The sequence below is a fragment of the Buteo buteo genome, chromosome Z (assembly GCF_964188355.1).
Source record: "Buteo buteo chromosome Z, bButBut1.hap1.1, whole genome shotgun sequence".
Taxonomy (NCBI): domain Eukaryota; kingdom Metazoa; phylum Chordata; class Aves; order Accipitriformes; family Accipitridae; genus Buteo; species Buteo buteo.
In genome coordinates, this window is record NC_134204.1 from 75,852,996 (window position 1) to 75,875,259 (window position 22,264).

Sequence of the window (22,264 nt, forward strand, 5' to 3'; positions counted from 1 at the left end):
TTTTTTGGTTTTGCTGAAATTGCCTGTTTCATACCCTGCAGCCCATCTGCAAGTTGCTTACATTCAGAAGAAATCCTGAATTCCTTGGAAACTTTGAGTTGCTAAGAATTAAAAATAAATAGATAGATAGATAGATAGATAGATAGATAGATAGATAGATAGACAGATGATAAAAATCCCCCATTAATTTTGGATATGGAACTTTAAATTTTTTCCCTTGGAAGGTTTAGAAGATAGTACAGTTAAATATTCACCATTGAGCCCTCTTGTTGATTTATCTCGCTGACTGAAGGAGAGAACTACCTTAGCAGGAGGAGTATTGAGTACCTTGCCTGCAGAGCTGGGCAGGCAGGCATTTGCTTCCCAGCTTCCCTGTCTGGGCAGGTTCAAGGGAGCGGGGCGTAGGGGTGTGACAGAGCTCGCTGCCCTTGGCCACTGGCCAGCACAGGTCATTTTACTGTTGCTGCTAAGATTCTGGGGGGCTTGGGGAGCTTCTTGCCTTGAGTAGCTCCTTCTGGGTACAGCGGAGCCCACAGATACTGAGCAGGGCTGGGACAGGTCCTCTGCAGCAGTGGTTAGAGGTGCAGAGGATACATTTTTTTCCAGGCTCCCCAAAATTTTGCTTTTTCTAGGAAGACTATAATGCCTCCTCCGGGAAACTCAACACCAAAAAGATACTTTTTTTTTTTTATTGTTTTATTTTATTTTAACCTGGTTGCCACATACTTCCAGTTCTAAGCTCAGGACCTGATTGAGCATCAATAATTGAAAAAGTAGATTGCACAGAGATAATGGCTGGTCAAGGCTTGATCCAGAAAGAAATTGAGTATTTCCCTTCAGGGGGGATGTTCAGCCACAGACATAGCAATTTTCCAGGAGAGAGTGGATATGACAGTGCCTCAAATGTCTTACATCTCCTTCTCCATTTAACATGAATGGAGGGAGCTGGATACAGAGCTGACTGAAGCACAAGTTCTGCATTTGGCTGTGTTAACGCCAGGATTTCACTGCAAATGTTGGTGAAATCTTAGAAGAGACATGAACCAGATTTTAAAACCCAGTCTTGACCTTAAAAAACAGTGATGAAATGTATTAAAACTCTGAGCCTGGGCCATTCATAAGCTTTGTACCTTATGCACTTCACTTTGAAACAACATGCTTTTCTCCCAAAAGTTTTGAGTGGTCACCTGCATCAAGACGCTGACTATCAAGAGTTACCCTTGACTCATACAGTAGAGGGAATCTTGCAAAGATACCTCCATTACATATTGCACTGTTGAGTGCAGATCTCCCAAAAAAAATAAAAAAAATTACTAAAGAAAATGTTATATTTGCCAGAGGTTTTATTAGAGAAGCTTTGATATCCTTCTTCTCACTTGAAGTTTAAGTCCACTGCCTCCTTTTGCTGCTGTTGCTGTCAAACTGGAAAGAAAAATGTCTGTTGGATGCAGCAATTTCATTGAGCATCTCTTCAGATGTGTGTAAGACAGCAGAAATCGCAGCCAACAAAAAAAAACACAAGCAGAAGGCTTCTGATACTGTTTTAAAGAGTTAAGTTTTATTGTTTTTAAGAAAGTAGTCTTATTACAGTGCATAGAAAAGGCACTAGTGTCCTGATATAATTGCCTGTAAAGCTGCACGTATGCTATTTTGCAATAGAGTGATATGGTGGAGTTCTGCATGTGCTGAAATCTGTGATAATAAGAGATGTATGTCACCACATCTTGAAACCATCTCCTCCACTTCCATGACATGGACTGACCACTTTCAAAAAACAAAAAAAAAAGTCCACATGCTTGGAAGCTTGGAAGTATGTTTTCTTTGTTTAAATACCTCTATCATTCATGCCCCAGGAAAATAAAATGCAAAGTGCTTCGAAAAGACAGGCACATTGCCAGCATTTTAAAGAGCTGTGAGAGAAAAGTTGCTAGGCTAGTGATAGGTTCAGAAACTTCCTGAACCAGCATGAGAGATATCAGTAACAGAAGTATCTGGAAGTATTTAATTTTTTGGTAGCTCACTTCATGTATGAATTGTGCTTTAATTTAGATGGAGAGGACTTGTATTAGATTATTTTCATCATTTGAGATTAAAGGGTGTGTATGCATATTGCAGTTTGTGCCCTTGGTGTGAGGTTTTTCCAGGGGATCCCTCATTGCTGTGACCACAGCTGCCCTCTTTGTGGCAGTGTCAGCTCTGGCTCCAGGACCTGCTTAGAGGTCACGAGCACTCAAGAGCTGATTAATGTGCCCTTGGTCTGCACGTGATGCATTGGCAGGAGTTGCCTCCAGTTGTGTCCTGTCCCTGAGTCATTACAAATGCTTGAGAAAAAAAAACATTAGCGCAGGTGGTGGGTCTGCACCGGGAAGATCAAATTCTGGTTGTAGCAGTTGCCTCTGAACCCCAACAGATGGCTGGGGTAGAGACTTTGGCTTGGGGCTTGGGACTGCCTCTGATGAGCAAGGTTTTTCACTCCATGGCAATGCCGTGATGCTAGGCAGCGTTACGGAAGGTGGCCGTGACTCTCCCTGGTGGAGCACTGTGAACTGCTTGGCCTTTTTCAGAGGAAGCCACAAGTGGAGGCTGCTCTGGCTCCTTCTCCTGGTCCCCCCAGGGCATCTTCCAGCAAGGACTCCCACAGAGTCCCATCACTTCCCTTGGCATGGAGGTGTACTGGTGTTTTTCCTTTCACCACTCCTCAAAACAAACAAACAAACAAAAAAACGAAAAAAACCAAAAACAGTTAGATGACCTGGAAGCAAGGCAACACAAACACAATGCCACAGTGGCATTAAATAATTTCTAGCCCTGTGATAACAACATGCTTTTGAAAAGCTATGCAGTCCTAAGTGAGCCAGAGAGAGCCATCAGTACCATTCCTTAATTCACACTCCTTTCCTTCTCCCTGCTTAGCGTGTTGCAGATTGCTTTAAGTATGAAAGTTCCCAGAAAAATTACCTAAGAATTGTGGCAAGGAGGGTTTTGTCAGCAAGTTTGTGCTGCTGGTTATTCCGTACAGGAAGGAGACAGCTCATGCTCTTGTGATGCTGGCTTAATGGGACAACTTTCCACAGTGTCACGAAATTCAGAAAGCACAGCTAGGGAGAAGGATGGAGAGGTGGCAGGTCACGTATGGCCCTCTTCTGCTGTAAACAACATCTGGGGTTGTCTCTTTTCATCTGTTTTACACATGTCTCAGTAGAACATTTCAGGGGAAAAGATTAAGTTTTAAATTGCATCTGCAAATGTTTACATGCATCTGTTGCAGTGATGTGCAACACTCTTTCAGGCACTAGTATGCTTTCCTCTGCCTTTCCCCTTCCATGTGCTCATTGTACTGTATGTGGTCATCTCACTGCTTACCTCAAAGCCTCCTGACAGTGTGTACTGCATCTTGCGGACAAATTAATTTCCTTGCTTTTTGATGTATTTGCTCTTGCCTGCACCTTGCACCATCTACTGTGAACAACTGAATTTTCTACTCAAAATACTTGCATTGCAGCAACATTGAAGCTCAGACCTGCTGCTAGCAGCAGTGTTTGCCAGCCGTGACTGAACCCTGGGAGATCTCTGCATTCAACCCTCTCCCATCAACCCTCAACTCCTACCCAAAGTGACCCTGATGAATACAGGTATTATTCGGTGATGCAGAATAGGGAGGAGGAGATGAGGAACACCCAGGCTGTGGATCAGTTACAGGCACCTGTTTTTTCTTCTTTTTTTTTCTTTTATGAATGTAATGTTTGGCCGATTGCAGTAACATACAGAGAGCATCGATGCCAGATGACAGTCACAGCGACAGGCAACAGTAGCAGCCTTTAATCTCAAGGGAGCTTCCCTTGTTCCCAGTTCAAAGAAAAAGCAAGAGCCAGCACTGTCTGAGAGAGATTGACGCTGTTTATGACTTGCTGGGGCAAAACTTTCCTAGTTTTGGGAGGGTAGGAGTGGAAGCAGGGTCCAGTGGTGCTCCTGTGCCTCTCTGTTCTCATGCATTCCCTTCCCCAGGCATGCACGGCTCAGGTTTTGCAAAACCCCCTGTGGTTTGGGCACTGATGTGGGCTTCTCCAGCTGTGGGTCAGGTGGGAGCAGAGCAAACTCCGCACCTAAGCCATGTCAATAAAGGAGGAGAGCAGCTGAATCGCAACTGGGAACAACGTCCCATGCACTGGAGCACGGGGCTCGCCAACCCAGGCGGCTCAGATGGGATCCCAATGCTGAAGGCTTTGCAAAATGGCTTCAGACGTAAGATCAGCCAAATGCTGGTGAAATTGGCAGGGAGTGAAGACTGTCCTGCCCAGACCACGTTACCTGCCCTGCACCTCTAGCTGTGTTCAGCCTGGTTGCATACACCAACGCTGCATCCTTAAAACCATTAGAGCTGGTGAAACTTGCACGTGCCTTCTCTGATAAATGCTGTTTAAGGCAGGAGTGTAGTCAATGATAACTATAAACAGTGAGTGTTTTCAGAAAAATATGTGCTGGAAATACCACATAATCATCAAACTTGCAGTAGGTCAGTCTGGAAAACCTGCCTGGTCATTACCCTGTTCCCAGCCATGTATTCTTGTGCACAAAGATAGAGCATTAATGGACACAATTACAATATCAGTATTCAGATGGAAGGACAGCAGAGAGAGCACTGGTGCCAGTAAAAATGTTTGTAGCATCACCAGGTGACTAAGAAGTCTGAATGCTGGTTAATTTTGAAGGAGTAACAAGTGGACTCATCCCTTGTTACTTGCCTCTCCAGCAAGGTACCAGAGACTGAAAATCTGTGTCCCTCCCCTCTCCTCCCCTCATAGTTTGCAGAACAGCTGAGATAGTAAGAACCTACAGACCTGAAGCTTGTTGTGCTAGTTGGTTTGGGTCTTTATTACTTGAGACACAGCTGTGATCAATCCCCAGGCTATAAAGCCTGCCTGTTAAAGACAAGCAGCTAGAGGCATGGTCTTTTCCTACAGTGCTGGGATGGTCTCTCTGCCTTGCTGTATTCATCCCTAATTTTGCTAGCTTGGTTTTGCTACAGCTACTGCTCAGAGCTCTCTAGAAAAATGGTGAGAAGCTAGCAAGTATCACCAGGAGCTTTAAATGAATTCCAGCAAAGGCTCATGTGACTTTGTATTAGGGCTTCTCCTTTATACGCCTCCCCTACATACTGCTGCTGTGTTGGAGCTTACCTCAATGTTGCCTCAATATTCCTTTCATGGTTAAAAGAAAATGAGGTCAGCTCTGATTGGCTTCCTTCAGTGTGTTGCTGAATGATTAGGGGGTTTTGTTCTTTTCTGAACACTTGAGCTTGAGCAGCAGAGGTACTTCTTGGAAGCAATTACTTTGCTGAGTAGAAGAATTTTGCAAGCAATTTGCTGACAATGTACTAATTGTTTTTTTGACTTTTTTTTGTAAATCCAAAAATTCCCCAATGGAGGGCCTTTTGCCTCAAAGGTCCCAGTTTATCTCATGCAGCTTCCTGTTTGCTTTAGGTGCAAGCCCACAAATGTCTGCTAAAAAAACAACTTCAGAAATCTTGTGAATTCATATACCAGTGTGTCTGTCCCAAAATAACCTGACTTAAACTACTGTGACCAGTGCTGAATTAAAATATCTGAATGATGCTGCAGGTACTGTTTTGGGTGTGTGCTGGAGGAGGAGTACTCAGTGTAGGTGCTTTAATTAGCTGGCACTGCAATAAAACTTATTTCCTGTGTCTCCAGGTTGCACCTCCTGGACACATGCCGGTACCATTGTCCAATGCCAGTGGGCACAGCCTGTCTGCTTGGTGCTGTAGGTGTTTTTTTAACATGGAGCAATTCAGAAGCTGGTAGCAGGAATTTGAAGACATGTTGGTTTTTAATCATCATGGCCCAGTTTCACCCCTTCTGCTAGTCTGTCCATTCGCTGCCTCCTCAGCTCCATAGGTAAGCTGCAGACCTGTGCAGCTACTGAAGGTGATCCAGCTGGAAGCTGCCTTTATGGTTTGGTAGCAGTCTTAGTCCTTCAGTTCCTTTTTCATTGGGGAGCAACAGCTGGTGTTATGCTAGGTAGGTTTTCTATTTTGCAACCTGTATCCGTGATTGCAACCTTGTATTTTTTCAAGCAGAAGGATGCAATACAGTAGATGGCCTGGGTGTTCTAAGACCTTCTTCTGAGAACTGATAACCTTGCAGAAACTTCTTGTGGTTTTCCACAGAGAGAGTATGGAGGAGCATTTTGGTTTTTTTTTTAGAGGCCTGCTTTCAATGCAGCTGTACCATTTGTGACTGTTTTTACAACTGCTTCTGGAAGTCAGTGGAGTTACAATTTCTTTGACAGCTGGCTTCTTGCTTATATGTTGTCCCCTTTCGTTGAGCAGACAGCTCAACCCTGCATCTAGAACCTGTTCCCATGGAGTGATCAAAGCAGTGTGCTATGCAGATTTGGCCGGTGGGCATAGCACGTGGGATCAATCGGAAGGGATTAGACAGATCTAAGGGCCGTTCAGAGCATGCAGAACAAATTAGGCTTGCTTTTTGGATGCCACTGCTTTGTCATTCTCTGCATGCAGTCTCAGGCTTTCCAAGTGTGAAGCAAATGCTTTCACAGGTATCTTCTACCTCTGGCAGCCATTGGTGTGGCCTGCACTGTATGTAGCTGATCTCCCGCCATCTGATTGAACTGTTATTAGTGGTTATTTTAAAAAGTAAAGTGCTGCCCTGCCATACATAATGGTGAGGTGAATTGTTACCAGATCAGCTTGGTCAGCATCTCAGAGAACAGTTTAAAATGTCTTTTGTATTTTGAAAGCTTCTAGAGGGTTTCATTTTCAACTGCCAAAGATTTTACATTGAATGGCATTTAGATCCCATGTCCCTTGAGGACTGAAGTCCCTGGCAAGCAGAGAGTGCTAAAAGGGAAAAATTTTCAAGTTCTTGCCCTGCGGAAGCAGCGCGCTCCCCGGCGTGTCCCTCGGGAGCGCTTGCCCGAGCACGGCCACGAGCCCTGCCCTCGCAGCAGCTTGCCTTCTCTGTGTCACTGTGAGAGACGAGTTGGCTTCACCTTTAGTCTGAAGCAGGTGACAGTAGAAAATAATTACTGTTGTCTTTGGCAGTCTCATTAGAGAGGCCGGGAGTTCAGTGGGAACAGAGACGGCTCTTTCATGCCCAGCGGTAGAAGACCAAGGACAAAGCCAAGCTGCAGTCGAGGCATGCTACAGAGAAAGCAGCAATGTTAACGCCTCTTCCTTCCTTGCTTGGTAGATAGGGTCTAGATTTAAATGACCTTTGTCTGGCACTTCTTATGAACACCCCTGAAAGAGATGAAGGTGGCTGGGAATCAGCCCTGTTTTGGCATTGAAAGTATTTAAGTATTCTGCTGCAATACAATTGCTCTTTCATGAGTAGGTGGGAGTAAGTGAACTGAAAGAGAAGACTTAGTGCTACTTTTCTTTTTCTTCATTATTATTGTTCTCTTTTATCATAGCCAAAATCTACAGTCTTTTATGGGGACACTGGAGCAAACTGTGTGCCAGAGGTCAAAGGAGTCACATCCTCAGAAACACGCAGATTGAGCAACCTTCAAAATAGTATGATAGTGCTCTTTTTTGTGGTTTCAGAGGCTATTTATGTAGAAATCTTTAAGCCACAGTGACACAGGATGTGGTGCTAACACAGTAGCTGAAAGGCAAGCACTATTCTTGGACACTTTTAGGTGCCATACTTTGCTTAGCAGGGGTTAAATTTAGAATGGGAGAGCAGACTGCCAAAGGTAGAGCGCTGTTCCTGAAAACCAGCTGAAAAACCAGGATCAGTTCAGTATGCCAAATCACACTCACATCTCCGATAAATGCACAAAATGTGGGGTAACTCAGTCATAGTGAGAGGACGCATAACTCATCTAACCCAGAAGCAGTTTTAATGGCTAACCCTTTAAGTAGATGAGACTTGGGTTCCCTTGTTTGTAGTGGTGAGGGTGTCTAACACATTCTGATTTTTTTCTCTTGCTTTGTTTTTTGCCTGCTTGTCCTGACCTAATGACATAAAACAGAACTGTGCAAAGCATCACCCCCCAATAGCTGCGTTCCCAGGCTTTTCCACAGCTGTGTACTGGTGAAAGGGCTAGCTGAAGGCACACCACACCTTTTTTTCCCCAGTGTAATGCATGGCTTGGTAATGTGATTCTTGAAGCTCTGAGTTGAAATAAAGGCTAAATTTTATCAATGCTGTCTTTTGTGTTTGCCTGAAGACTTTAAATCAATGTAGATTCTGTAATGGTAAATACAAAGGAAATCACAGAGAAGCTGCCACTGGGATCCAGATATTTACCACCAGCAATAAAACATTGCCAGACTTGTTCACTGTATTTCCCATTCTAAGTATGGGAAATACTGTCATTACTGCAGTAATATTATATGCTGCAGGATGGCAAACATGCTTCTGACAGGGAAAAAAGTACCTACTGTACACTGCTGCAATGCTTCTTTCTGCATGATAGTATTTTTAATGAATACAGGGACTGGCTTTGTAGAAGTTGATAAGATACTAATCTCTCATTCTCCCTGACACCTAAGACATAAGTTACGGTATGATGGCATCTTGTCCAGACAGGGAAAATTAGATATTCCAAGGAAATTCAGAGTCATCTGTGAGAATCAAGAGGTAGCTGCATCCCTTTAAACCATATCTCATCTTCAGCGTAGAAATATAGACCAAAAACCGTATTTTCTGCACAAGTTATCAGCCTCATCTATACAGGTTTAAAAGAGCAGATCTAGAATTAAGTGCTAAAACCTGGAATTTACCCTTCTGATAAGCTGTCAGTATATACTTACCACGAGCAAAATTTGGGTGCTTCTTCACTCAGTGCTTCTCTTGGGAAGTGCATTGCCATGTCTGCTGCTGTCCCTCTGTTTCTGTCATTGCTATTTGTAGATGTCTCACTGGTAGTCTGATAGCCCGAGCAACATCCATACGGCCTTGACACTGCTTGGGTGGTGAGGTGTACAGGTGACTTACCATAGTGCTGTTGTTTGTGTACAGTCTGTCCAAGGCTGCTTCTTTAAGGCAGTATTTTGATTTGTTAACATTCAGATGCAGAGTAGAAGGTCTTTTGGGGGAGGGGGCTATCCTAACACATCCAAAAGACAGACTGATTTTCCAGGAAGATTATTCTGGAGTGACATCCCATTAAGCAAGAGGGCTTTTTCCCTGTTGTCCACTTCACTCCAGAGCTCATGCTCTTAGTTTTCCCAGAGGAGCACAGCTGTCACACTGGATTCTGCTTCTTAAAACTGTTTTGTGTAACTGGTCTTAATGCAGTTCCCTTGAAGGGTGTCTACCACAGCTCAACCAGCTAGCTATAATCAGATAAATTGCAGTATGGCTATATAAAAACAAAAGCACACAGTTTTCTTGCAGCTGAGGTAGAGCTGGTATTTAATACAGCCATTTTAAGTATCTCTGCCTTTTTCTAACACTTTCTCCTAATCACACTCTGGTACTAGCATGGGAGAAACAAATTTTATTCCTATTAAGGAAGCAGATAGAGGCTGGTATTTTCCTTCTAATATTACTAGTTTCATCTTATGTAAGAATCAAAGCAGTCCTTTACATATTAAATTGCATCCACCCATGATTCATTTGGAAACTTGTGTTGCAACTGGAGCTTATCCAAACATAATACCAGTAACACTTAATGTCCTTAACAACAAAAGAAAATACAATTAAACAATCTTGTGTACCAAAGTTGTTTGAAATCTGCTAAACAAACTGTATTGTTTGAGTGTAGCATTGTGACCGTCCTTGGGAAAGTACCAGAGTACCACAGGGGGTATATGGATTTCCAAAGGAAAAGTGGGCAAAACAGAGTTTTTTCAACATGGCCGTAAATGATTTTTCTGTGACTGAAAACTGCAGGTACTAGAAAAGCAGTGAAACACCCAAGTCCCAAGCACACTAAATAGACCTTGCAGAGGCAGGCAGAACAATGTTGGGTTTGTGAGTTCTGCCTGCGGGGCACCAGCTGCCCCGCTCCTACCTCGGATGACCTCTTGTCTTTTCCTAGGCACCTTCGTGTTGCCGCCAGACCTGGTCACCTCCAGCTGCCCCATGTCTGGGACCTGAAAGCCTCACCCAGACCCCTAGGACAGGGTCTTCTTGCCATGCAGGGATGGGTCTGTCCCCCACCCGGCACCCCAAGTCATGACCGTAAGCAATCAGTGCCGTCAAGAGGATCCTGGCTGAATTTGGACTAGGAGATGCAAGTAGGTTGCCAGATACGGACTGAAAGGCAGTTTCTTGCTTCTGATTTTCCCCAGACATCTGTTGCCTGCTTTTCTTTGTTCTGTGTCACCGTGACCCAGGGAGACCAGTACATGAGCCTCAGGAGCCTCTTACCAGCTGGGGTTTTGTGCTTGTTTTCCAGCTAAGCTACCGCCAATGATTTGGGACTGTAGGAGCATTTGTGTCCACAATAGAGCATGAAGACTCATCTAGAATGCCTGAAAGTTGAAAAAGACAGCAAAATTTCCTCTGTGTGTCAGGTTTTTGGCAACAGCGAAACTCCATGGGGACTACTGTTTGTCTTTCTTTACACAGAGATAAATACTCAGATTGCTTTGGCAACAGCCAGGCTTTTCTTCAGAGATTAGCTTCACATATCTTTATGAATTTAGAAATCAGTTGGAATCCTGACCATTGGCGTTTATGACTTCCTGTTTTTGTCTAAAGCGCTTTTTATAGATAAAAGGCTTACTTTCTTCTTTCGCAGGGGGCAGTGGGGGGAGCACTGTCTCTCTCCTGCAGTCACTAGATCAGTGGTGAATTCTGTTTTTCCTTAGCAACCTTTGATTTGAGGAATTCAAATGGAAGCAGATAAATTGCCATGGGTTCCAGCTTTTGCTTTTCTTTTTGGAAAACAGTTTGCACATGCCATCTTTGCAAAGTATTCTTTAAAACCACAACAGGCATACGTTTGAAAAAAAGGACATATTCGAACACCTTTGGTTTGCAGGTGTCAATTGAAAAACAGTCCTGGTCTCCTCCATTTGCATTAGCACTTGATTTCTTGTTCAGAGATGTCAGCCAAGGAGTACTTGAGGGTGGTTGCATCAGCTGGCCAGAAACTGCGAGCAGCAAGCAGAAAATGACACCAAGCAAGTGTTAACCTGGAGTAGAGTTTAACGAGCACCCATTAAATAAACAGGTCAGTTCTGATGGCTTGCTTCTGCCCACATCTCATTTTCTCTTCAGTTTGGTTTGTTTTGTTATCGGTCCTCCCAAGGCTTTTCTGTCTGTCACTGTTTCAGACTTCAAAAGCTTCAGATACTATAGAGATACGCAAAGGCTTGGAGACCCACGTGGTATCTCAAACATCCACTCTGTGGAAAGGCCACCCAGGGTCCAGGTAGAACAATACCCAGCAGATAGGACCTCCAGAAGAAAAGCCAGGAGGCTGAGTGTCAGCCTACCCTGCCTCCAGCACTTGGCAGCAAGCACTCGGGTGGCAAGCACAAAGTGCTGCAGAGAGCGACCTCATGAGGACTCCCATGGCTGCCATTTACGAATCCTGCTGAGGGAGACCTGCTCTTTATTAATCTCTGGTCTGGGCTTGCGAACTGAAGCAGGAAGAGAAGACCAAAGGTGTCAGCCACCCCAAGAAACAGGAAGGCGTGATGGCTGTAGATGTAGCCCCACCGACTGCAGGCGTTTTCTGTCTGAGCATCTCCATGCTCAGAGACAGCGGTCTTGTGGCTAGTGGTGCCAATGGGGTTGTTGGCTAATGGCTGTTGTCAGCACCCTGTGAAATGCCACGGAGGGTCAGGTGTATCTTCAGTTGGCCCTGCGTGCAGCAGATGTAGATGCAGAATTGTGTCTGGCTTAAAAAGAGGGGTTTGACCTAAAGATTTTACTGATGAATTTGTAAGAGTGAGTACTTAAACGATGAATTGTCAGGAGCAATGTGGTGATGTGAGCATTGGAAGAGAACAGGAAAAGCAGAGGCCAGCCTGTAGCAAAGGAGTCTATATGCTGGCAGGACTACCAGTTGTGGTCAAGACTGTATGTCCATTTAGGAAGAGCTTTTTACTTTTCTTTTATTTCTTCTGAAAGGAAAGATGAGGAGGAGGAGGATTAAAGGGATGAACAGACACAGGTGAAATACTAAATATTAAGGCCCAGAATGAGGTGATGCTAACATACACTGGAACTTCACTCTTTGTGGGCAAGGCTTGCTGCTCCTCCCAGCCCAGCTAGAGTGCAGGCAGAGTGCCAAGGAAGCTTTCATGTTAAGTTGTTAGCATGTTTTAAAACAGATAAATGGTTCAAGAGGGAAGCAGCCAGGTTCCTCAGAGAGGGGGTGATTTGTTGACAAAGATAGCCATGCCTTAAACAGCGAATAAATTCTGTGCACAGGAGTTCAAAGGTGAAGACAGATGTTTGAAGCAGACACATAACTGTATTCCTGCTGGGAAGGGAAATACGTTTTGGAGCAAGACATGATTTCTGTGTTCCTACATGATCCAGGCGTTATTTTGTGCAAAGTCTGACCAAACTCAACAGCTCAAAATCCCAGAACAGGATTCAGGAAGAGGTTGGAGCGTGCATGTGCGTATAGCTGTGGAAAAGGTAGGAAATCAGGGAATGGGTGCAGTACTAGCAGAAACAGTTTGTTTAAGGATCCCTTTGCAAACCATGGGTGCAGTAGACTGAAAAATCTGGCAAACCTGTCAACTTTTCATGAGGAGCTCAGACACTTGGAAGAGCTGAGGTCAGGATTTTATCTATAACCTGCACATTCAGAGCTATTCAGCTCAGGGGAGACTTGGATAGAGGTACCCAGGGATGGGGCACTTGCAGTGTTGTGAAAGACAGGCTGATAGCTCATACCACCCAGATCCTCCCGTATGCCCCCCTACTTGTGTATTTTCTCATATTTGCTTGGGACCTCTTGCTCCAAAACATATTACGAGAAGTACATGTAAGATACTGTTGCATAAATATGAATGTAGATTTTATTTGGCTTTGCTTTGTTTCTTATTTCCTATTTTACACTGCTGGAGATATCCCCCCTTCCTTTCACACACAGTCCCACCAGAGAAATGTTTGGCTTGAAACCCAAAGGGGCTGTTGCATCAAAGTCTCCCAGACACACATCAGAGAAAGCAGCGTTTTGCACTCAATCAAAATCTGCAGGAGGAGTGTGCTACGAATCTCTCACTCATTCAAAATTCATACAGCTTCCTTAAATAAAGACACCTTAAATAAATGAAGGGGTTTTGATAACAGCCTTTTCAACAAGACCATTCTTACTGGCACACTGCATGTTGCTCTCCCCTACCTGGGGTATTTTTCAAGGACTGTCTTTGACTGCCATCTTCCCCGAGCCTTTTGGAGTCTGTGGATGGAGAGTCAAGCCTTTCATATCTGAAGTTCTGAGAATTTACCAAATTTAGCATAGGATTATTTTACATTTGTTCATCTGGTCCATATGTGGTAGTCACATTTTATTTTTTCACATAAAAATTCCATGGATGGAAGCAAACTTTACCCCAATATTGACTATTTCCAGCAGAAACTACAAAAAAACAGCAACCACTGTGTTTTCATCCACAAAGAACTATAAGCTATATTGTAGTAATGTTGTGGCAAAATTGGGGAAAATGATGTCAGACTAGAATTAGAAGAATTACTCCTACGCTATGTTTACAGCATGATAAATGATCCTCATGGATCTTTTGCATATATAATAATTCAGCATTCATTTTAGATTTCATTCTCTAATACTTGTATCTGGGGAAAACAATACATAGCTATAAGTAAGCACTATTTCATGCAGTACTTATCTCTATTCATGCTATGCACAAGATAATACGTAGTGTGATAAGGAGGGTTATTGATACAGCTTACAGATGGCTAGGGCATGAAGAAGTGCAGTTGTGTTGCAGCTGCTGAATTTGCTCCTCAGCTAGCATAGCAAGTGGCTTTCCCTGCTGAGGGTGGGATTGTATCAGGATGTGGGAAATGCCAGGCATTTCTGTAGTCCTTTTTGGCTATGGTTTTGTTAAATAAAACAAATCTTCTCCCCATAGCATTGCTTTCAGCCTGCAAAAAGTACAGCAAGACCCTTCTCCCTGTTGGTAGCTGGCAGTGATGCTCAGTGTCCTTTCCTCTCTCAGTCACCGTTGTCCCAGTGGAAGAGGTGGTGTAGCCACCCATCCCAAGTGCCGCTCTGAGAACAGGAGGGGGCTTGGAGAGGCCAGCAGGTGAAGAAGGGGAGATGGGCAACAGCAGCAGAATGTAAATGTCCTTGCAGTTCAGCTGGAGTGGGTCTTCTCTGCCTTATCCTATTTCTGTAATCTTAACAAAACTGCAAACACAAGCAAGATCTTTTTTCCCCTTTTCTCTTCTCTCACTCCTAAAAGAGGCCCTTTCCATATTTTACCCCTCCATACAGACTTCTCCGTATGAGGAATTTGCAGGGTGAGTGTAAGGCCATGCTAGAAATCGGTAAAGCCAGGGTCAACACCCAAGATGGGTGGAAGAGGGAACACAAAAGGGACACCATATGGTTAAGCAGGAGAAAAGGAGTGTTTCAGAATAGGTGTCCATTGACAAAAGCCGCATCACACTGCAGCCTCTGAGGGACAGAGGTGTGTGACTTGGCAGGAGCACAAGCGCTTCTTTTATGTTGTAGTTGTGAGTTAGAGGAAAATAAACATTCATGGAATAAAAGCAGACTTACCCTGTCCAAGGCAAAAGGCCAAAAAAAAAAAAAAAACCCACCAGTGCTGCTTAGGAAATGCTTCACCTGCTAACCTGAGAAATTTTATGAGTAGCCATCCAGTCTGGGGTCCTAGTAATCAATGACTGGTTCATTGGTGTTTATTCTCATGTAGCTAGTTTCTTTTCTGCTGCCGGTTTTTGCAGTTGTTTCCTCTTTTGTTTTTCTAGTCACTCATTTTTGTGTCATTTATCATGGCTGGTTTCATATGCCTACTGCCCACAGCAGTTTTTACTCTCTTGCAATCAAATCTTGCTGTGAGGCCATGCCATGCTTACCCAGGAGTTTCCAAGCATCCAGCTACCACGGAAATACAGTTCACACTGGTACACTAGATGAGGGTTCAGGACAGATGTGATGTAGTCATATTGCGCGGCTGATTTCTGCCACAGCACAGCAAGACAGGCTATGCCTGAGGAGTTGGAGTTTCAGCCATGGGTGAGAGGTATCACACAGCAACAGAAAATGATATTAGTGTCACAACTGCTTTGTTGTAACTCAGATTTCCTACTGTAAAACATGCTTCTCAGTCTATAGAGACCCTTCCCATCTTGTGTCCTTAAATCTTTTTTAAAAGATGCACTGCCATTTCTCCACTTCCCTCAAGCTTTCCTGTCTCATGGCTAGTCATTCGCCCCTCAGTCTGATAGGCATTCTTCCTCACCCAGCCCTCTCTTGCCAGAACTGCAGGGCAGACCTTGGCTGTGCACTACAGGGATGTTCCTTCTGCTGCAATTGAACAGCTTGGTCAGCTTTGTGTGGTGCCAGCACCTCTGAGGACAGCCAGGATTGGAGGTGTCACCCCTCTATCTGTCCAGGCAACAGTGCTCTTCAGCCACCAAAGGACATACCATCTGTGATTTTATTCATGCATGGTGGGCTCTTCTAGTACCATGGCATGACTATGACACGTCCACAAAGATGACGAGACTTGATTCAATTAATGCAGTAGGTCTGCTTTGTACGTCATTGTAACATGGATAACATAGACCAAGTTTGTAAAATGTTAAGATGCACCTGGAAATTACTCACACTGTACTTTGGACTGCTCTCAATTTTGTTCCTGAGCAGAAAAGTACGTCAAGATTTTGGTGTATGCTTAAGGCTTTTCAGTATATGGCAGCAGGAAGCTTTTGGATTTAATTATTCTGTTAGACATTATATTTTTAGCTCTTCATTCTTGGTGAAATCAACGCACAACAGATTTCTGGAAAGGGAAGAATTTAACCTCACTTTTAGCTTAGCATCACTTTACTTTGACAAATGTTCCAAGTAAGAAGTAGAAAAAATAAATTTCAAGCTTTTTTTTCCTTCCAGGGAAAGAGTTCCATGTTTAACAGATGATGTTTCCTAAATCTGAAGTAACAGGAGTCTGACATTTTCATGTTCTTTGCATTGTACCTAACTCAAACATACCCTTACCATGAGTGATGCTTTCCAGTATTTTCCAGGGTACTCACAGTTAAATAACAAGTGAGAAGACCTGAGGCATTGTTTGTGTCACCCTTTGCAAGCACTTAACTTAATAAGCCACAGGAGCCATTAGGATGGTGGGAAGTTTTGCTAGGAAAATCCCAGCAGCTAAAGTAAAACAAAACCCACTAGACTGAATGGGACTGGCTTCAATGGCTTTTACTTCCCAATAACAAGTGAGCCGTCTGTTCCGAAGCTGGAAGCTAGCCCTGTTTGCACAAAGGTGCGGTCCTGGATGCTGTGTGCTCCACTGCCACGTGGAGGACACAGGTTGGAAAGTCAGCCTGGCCTGTGGCTGGGGGCCGGGGCAGCAGAAAGCCCACATTACCGAAGCAGGTCTGGAGCTGTGCAGCATGGGTGTCTTCTCCTTTTGACACCCGGGCTGCCAGCACGTCTTTGACCCAGCTCCAGGCCTGTCGTGAACAGCAGAGCGACAACTTGCAGAATAATGACTTCCATTCTTTTCCAGAGCTGGGTGGGAAGACGAGCCTTTGTTTTTATCCTTTTTCAGTGTAGCACGAGCTGCACGGAGCATTTAGGTGCTTGCTCAACCACCATCCACTTTTTCTTGAGTGCAACTACATCAAGCCTCAGCCTATAGGTTATTGGACCTATATGAGATACTGAGGAGCTCAGAGAGGCTCAGAAACTCCACCTGTGACCAGTGTTCAGTGCAGTGGCCTGCATGTGGACTGTTGTCAAAGACTTTGAGGCTTTCTTAGGGGTAAATGCCTACCTGCCTCACCGTACTGCTTCTTGTTGCTGCTTTTAACATACCCAAAAACAATAGCAACAGAACGTTCTGTTTGGCATATTTAGCTTCTCAACAACAGATTTTAAAAAAAAAAAACCAACCAAAAACATTGTTGGAAAATTGGAAGCTTTCAATTGCAACTTTGAACAACGCTAGGAGAGCTTTCCTGTCAGCTCCATTGTTCCCACATTGGACTTTTCTGCTACAGGCCTGGTGAGGATGCTGTCATCGTCTTTTGTCCTTGACTGTAGATCCCATGACTTGCAGTGTTCCCGTCTCTGATGTTGTTCTCCCGAGGCAGCCTGTAATGAAGAAAATACATGCTCAAGCTGGAACAAAGTTTGCTGCTGCCTCACTAGCTAGGAGGTTGAACACAACACGCACAGTTTCAGCAGTGAGTGGTTGAATTTGAAAGATTGGCTTTGTTTCTGCAGAAACCATCTCAGCAGAGCTGCTCTGTGCAGAGGGCAGCCTCTGTATCAACGTGGACAATCCTGCAAATAAAGGGATACAGTTTGCTACTCTTCTGGGAACAGGTACAAGGAAGGGACAAAAGACTGTAGTCCTTTGCATGGGTTTCAAGTATTCTTTTCTAGGACTGCTGGAATCTGAAAGAGCTGCAGGCAAAAGCTATGAAGTGGATTCATGTGTTTGATGCCACCTCAGCGTGGGAGAGTTTCATTCCTATGCTGTGAAATTGCTGCCATACCCTAACAAAGTCATTTGGCCAAACACGTCGGTGCTTTGTACTGGCAGCTAGCAGTTTGCCTCCCAGCTTCCTTCCATTTCCGAGCTTTGTTGGTTGGCAAAGTGATAGGCATTGAGTGGCACTGTGGCACCATCAGTTGCAAGCAAGCTCAGTTTAGGTGTGCTTTTGGATATGTAGAAAGCTTGTGTGTGGTTGCCCAGTTGGCAACCAGTGTCTGTAGCCCAGCTCACCCTGCGTGTTTGCAAAGCCCTTTGGAAAATGTTCCTCTGTTTGACCTAGGCAGGTTTGGCATCCAAACAGAAAGGTGTTTGCACAGGTCACAGTCGCCACTGCCCAAGCTGGAAATAGCTGGCACCTTCTTGGCAGGCACAGCAAAAAGTCTGTGTGCCATGGAAACTGACTGTAGTCTGCTAGACTTGCAGAGAGCATCACTGCAGAAAAAAACAGAGGCAGCATGTTAACAAATAAATACCACAGTGACAGGAGAACCTGTCTGAAAACAGCACTCACTGGGTAGTGCTGGGAAGCCCTTATTGCTGCTGCCTGCACTTAGCCTGCCCACTGATGATAAGACCTTGGTTTCCACCTCAGTCAAGCATGTCAGCCTGGAAAATCTCAGGAGCACTGTCTTCATTCTGGCATGATTGGTGGGTGTGTAAGGGCTTCCCCAGCAGTGCTTATATTTAAAACCTCTTTAACCTTGCAAGGAGTTACCATCTTCGTTTAACTCAGTACTCCAAATAAAGTGCAAGGCATTTGATTTCATTTCTGCATTTAACTCTGAATTTTGTTCTGGGCTTTATTCCCCTCAGAGCTTTGAAAAGCAGAGAAAGGGGGGGGAAGCATTTTAATCAGGGTAAGGCTCTTTGGCATTTACACTATTGAAGCCTGAGGAGCCTCTGAATTTCTATTGAATAGAGCCCTAAGAAAAGAAGTAGATCTGTTGAAGGATGGCATTTCAGTGCAAGAAGGATGTGTGTTTAGGACTTTCCATTACATAATGGGGCTGAAATGGATTAACAAGACCCAGGCTTTCTTTTTCTTGAGAATTGCTGCCTGCACCACTCTTTTTCTATTTCTGATGCTTCAGTCACAGCACTCACAGAAAGGTTTTCTTTGTTGTTATTAGTTTGAGAATTGCGGCATTGTTTCTCCTGATCAAGAGATTGATTAGTCAGAGGTCTCTAGCTGAAGGGAAAAAATGTTCCTCATTATCAACTTTAAATGCAAATGTATTTGCCAAGCAGAGTTTCACATGGCGAGTGTGGGGGGGAATGCCTTGCTCTTCTGATGTGCTGCCCATAACCATTTACAGATCTTTAAAAAGCGTCCTTCTCATCAGGTTGGTGAAGAAATAGTGTGGGAACGATACTCTTGAAAGAGAAAATTAACAATTGTCACTTCCAGTTGGGTGGTTCTCATAGTGCTTTGATGAGTAATGGTGCATTAGTATATTTGTGGGTTTTGTTGTGTTTTGTCCGCTCTTTCTCTTCATAGGTGCTTTCATAATCTGCTGGACCCCGGGATTAGTCTTGCTGCTCCTAGATGTTTGCTGTCCCCAGTGCAACGTCCTGGCCTATGAAAAATTTTTCCTGCTCCTGGCAGAGTTCAACTCTGCCATGAACCCCATCATCTACTCCTACCGGGACAAGGAGATGAGCGCAACCTTCAAGCAGATCCTCTGCTGCCAGCGCAGCGAGAGCGCCAACGGCCCCACCGAAGGCTCGGACCGGTCGGCATCCTCGCTCAACCACACCATCCTGGCTGGCGTCCACAGCAATGACCACTCAGTGGTGTAAAACCACAGCCGGCCGCGTGGCCGACAAAGAGCAGCAGGCTACGCCATGGAGTGGGGTGGGTGCACGGCCCCGGGGAAGGTAACCCACTCACAAGGTTTTCTCAAACACTAATGGACTACAAGTGCTTCTTTTCCAGGGAGCCCGACACACCGGAGAAGTCCATCCCGTCCGCAGGACTGGCCGTGCTGCAAGGCCTTTGATTCTACTTTCAAAAAGTAGAAGGCAGATGCCTTGTGGCAGAGGTCATCGACAGCCCATGGAAAGCCTTGCTGAGACTTTGTCAGACTTCGCTGCATCTTGGTGCCAGTCTGAATCAACTCTGATTAATTAAGCTTATACCTGCTTCACTGCATTTACATGTAGCCACTTAGTCTTTTTAAAAAGGGAGTAAAGGGGATAAAAGTATGCCTATCATTTAATAGACATGTAATATTTATCACCATCAGCATGCTTGTGATGAACATTTTCTGTGCAGGGAGTAAAACTGTGCTCTAGTCTTCGTATCCTTAGCCACACTGCCATAACTACAGTAAAAACAAAAGTATTTTTTTCTAATACAGGCAACAAGAAGATGATGGAAACTGACTCTTCTTACCTTCATTACTGCTGTTAGAGAGCATGCATGTTCTGTGTGTATGCAGATTGTTTTAATTATGAAAAAAAAAAAAAGCTCGTTGTAAAGTCTGCAGGAAAGTAGAAAAGCATAGACTGTATTCCAGTGTTTGTTTAGATTATGAAATAAACAGTACTCTAGTTACAAGGTATTTAACGTTCTTCTTTGAAGTGCGGTATGAAATGTGTAACATGTGAGGGGTCCCAAGTTTTTCATGGACAAGTTCTTAAAGTAGGACAAATCCCTAATGCTCTTAAAGGGCTACAGTCAGGTTGATAGATCTGAAAAAAAAAAAAAGTATTTATGGCATTGGTATGCTTTTCTTGTTCATGGTGGAAAGCAAAGGGATTTTTAATGTGAAAAAAATGTATGCGGTTTTATGGAACCTTTCTTGTAATTGAAAACAAAACATCTTCTGCATTTTTGCACTGAGAAATGTTTGTAAGGTATCTTTTAAATGATGTACCCTTCATTTCAAAAGCAGTGGGCTACTAAGAACTACTAAGGGACAATTTTATTTTGTAAAGTCAAGACAACATAGGTAGTTGTCTATTGCAAATGACTGGACCATGCTAAATATAACAGCCACACGTTATCAATAGCTAAGCTAAGAGATGGATTTTTTCATATATGGCTGTTTTGAGGAGGAATGCCACTCGGTGAATCTTGGTTACCAAGAAGCAGTGACATTAATCAAAACTCCTTGATAGGGGTAAATATGAGCAAAGATGGGATCTTGCTGATAAAAAACTTGGGACCTTTCTCTGGGAAACAGCATGTTCTCCTAACAATGTAAAATATATCAACAGTAAATTCTTGGGGCCATTTTCCTCATTGTAATTTGCCTCTATAACAAAGAAAAACAAACAAACAAAACAAAACAAAAATCAGAGGTGTATCCTTCAATGTACCGTACTGGAATGTAACACAAGGGACAATATTCTCCTGTTTGGGCAGGGAAGAAATGGAGGGGGTAGGGTCAGCCCAGCAAAAAGCAGAGTTTTTAGCATCTCTTGCTTGTAAGAGGTGCTTGGATTTTACACTTTCAAGCATAAAATTGCTTGGAAAAGACAGTTCCTTGCTGAGGGAGGGAAGAGCAGCAAGTCAGCAAAACCTGTGTCCACTGAATAAAGTGAGAGTTTTGCCACTGCTTTCAGTAAAACTGAAATTCACCTGTACTGTCAAGCCAAATTCGTGTGGACAATGTGGAAAAGGGATTGAGCAGAGAGGATAAACACAGTATTATCTGCCGGTTGACCGAGGTATTGAATGTTGCACTTGCTTTGGGCAAACAGCTCTTTTTTCTGACTGCGTTTGAGAGCAAGTGAATGTAAGTTGATTTGGTTTATATCCACATAACTACTGAGAAAGAGAAGAACAGGCTGTATGAACTTTTTCATTTAAAAGCATCTACTTGCTAAGCCACTCCTAAATTTTTTAGTGCCTATGTGATGTTTGAGCTGGCACAGGTAAGCAGAAGAAAGGAGAGGGTAAGAGTGCCTCCAAAGACAGGGGACATCTGACTGAAAAAACAATTTCTTTTTCTCCAGAGTGCTCGGAGTTGCTTTCTTCCCTGGATCCATGGAGAGCACTTGTTCCTGTCCCAAATTTCCCCACAAAAGGACATCATCGACACTTTTTGGTGGGGAGAGGGTTGCCCTTTCCAAGTGACCTTGTTGCTGCTGTGTGCATGCTCTTTATCAAATCTCTCCTGAGTAGGGTGGGAAGATGATGTTAAGAAATAGTAGCAAATCATTCACCCTCGTTTGCTGTGGTGATTTTGGAGAAGCTGTGGGTGAATAATTTTAAACCAGGGTTGTGATTGTTCATGACACATGGGTGGGTGCAGAGGGTGAATGAAGATGGATGTCCAAGGAGGCTTTTCTCATTGTAATTGCGACAGGTGGGAGTTGCTGCCCAGGTACACCGATCAGCCCTTCTCCAGGGAGGCACTCGACAATTCAAGAAGCTGGACCTTTTGAACGCTTAACAGCAGTTAAATTTCAGTTGTGGGGTAGATTAATCCAGGAGCGCTTCTGGCAGCAGGTGGCTTTTTCTTTTCTAAAAGGTGAAGTGCAATGCTTTCGATCAAAGGCAACAGGATGTGCATGTTGCTTGTACGATTCCACTAGAGGAACTCACTGAGCATATGGCTGCTGTTTAAA

General features: G+C 44.0%; 1 protein-coding gene across 4 annotated transcripts in view; it reads left to right on the forward strand.

The window, feature by feature from the left end:
- LPAR1 (lysophosphatidic acid receptor 1) overlaps window positions 1-20,250 on the forward strand; it is a 73,123-nt gene extending 52,873 nt beyond the window's left edge. For all 4 annotated transcript variants that reach the window (XM_075021140.1, XM_075021143.1, XM_075021142.1 and 1 more), the window contains one exon: window positions 19,185-20,250. In XM_075021140.1, the coding sequence (XP_074877241.1) occupies window positions 19,185-19,486 (302 nt within the window). In that variant the 3' untranslated portion in view covers window positions 19,487-20,250. The remainder of the gene's footprint in view (window positions 1-19,184) is intronic.
- The last annotated feature ends 2,014 nt before the right edge of the window (window positions 20,251-22,264 follow it).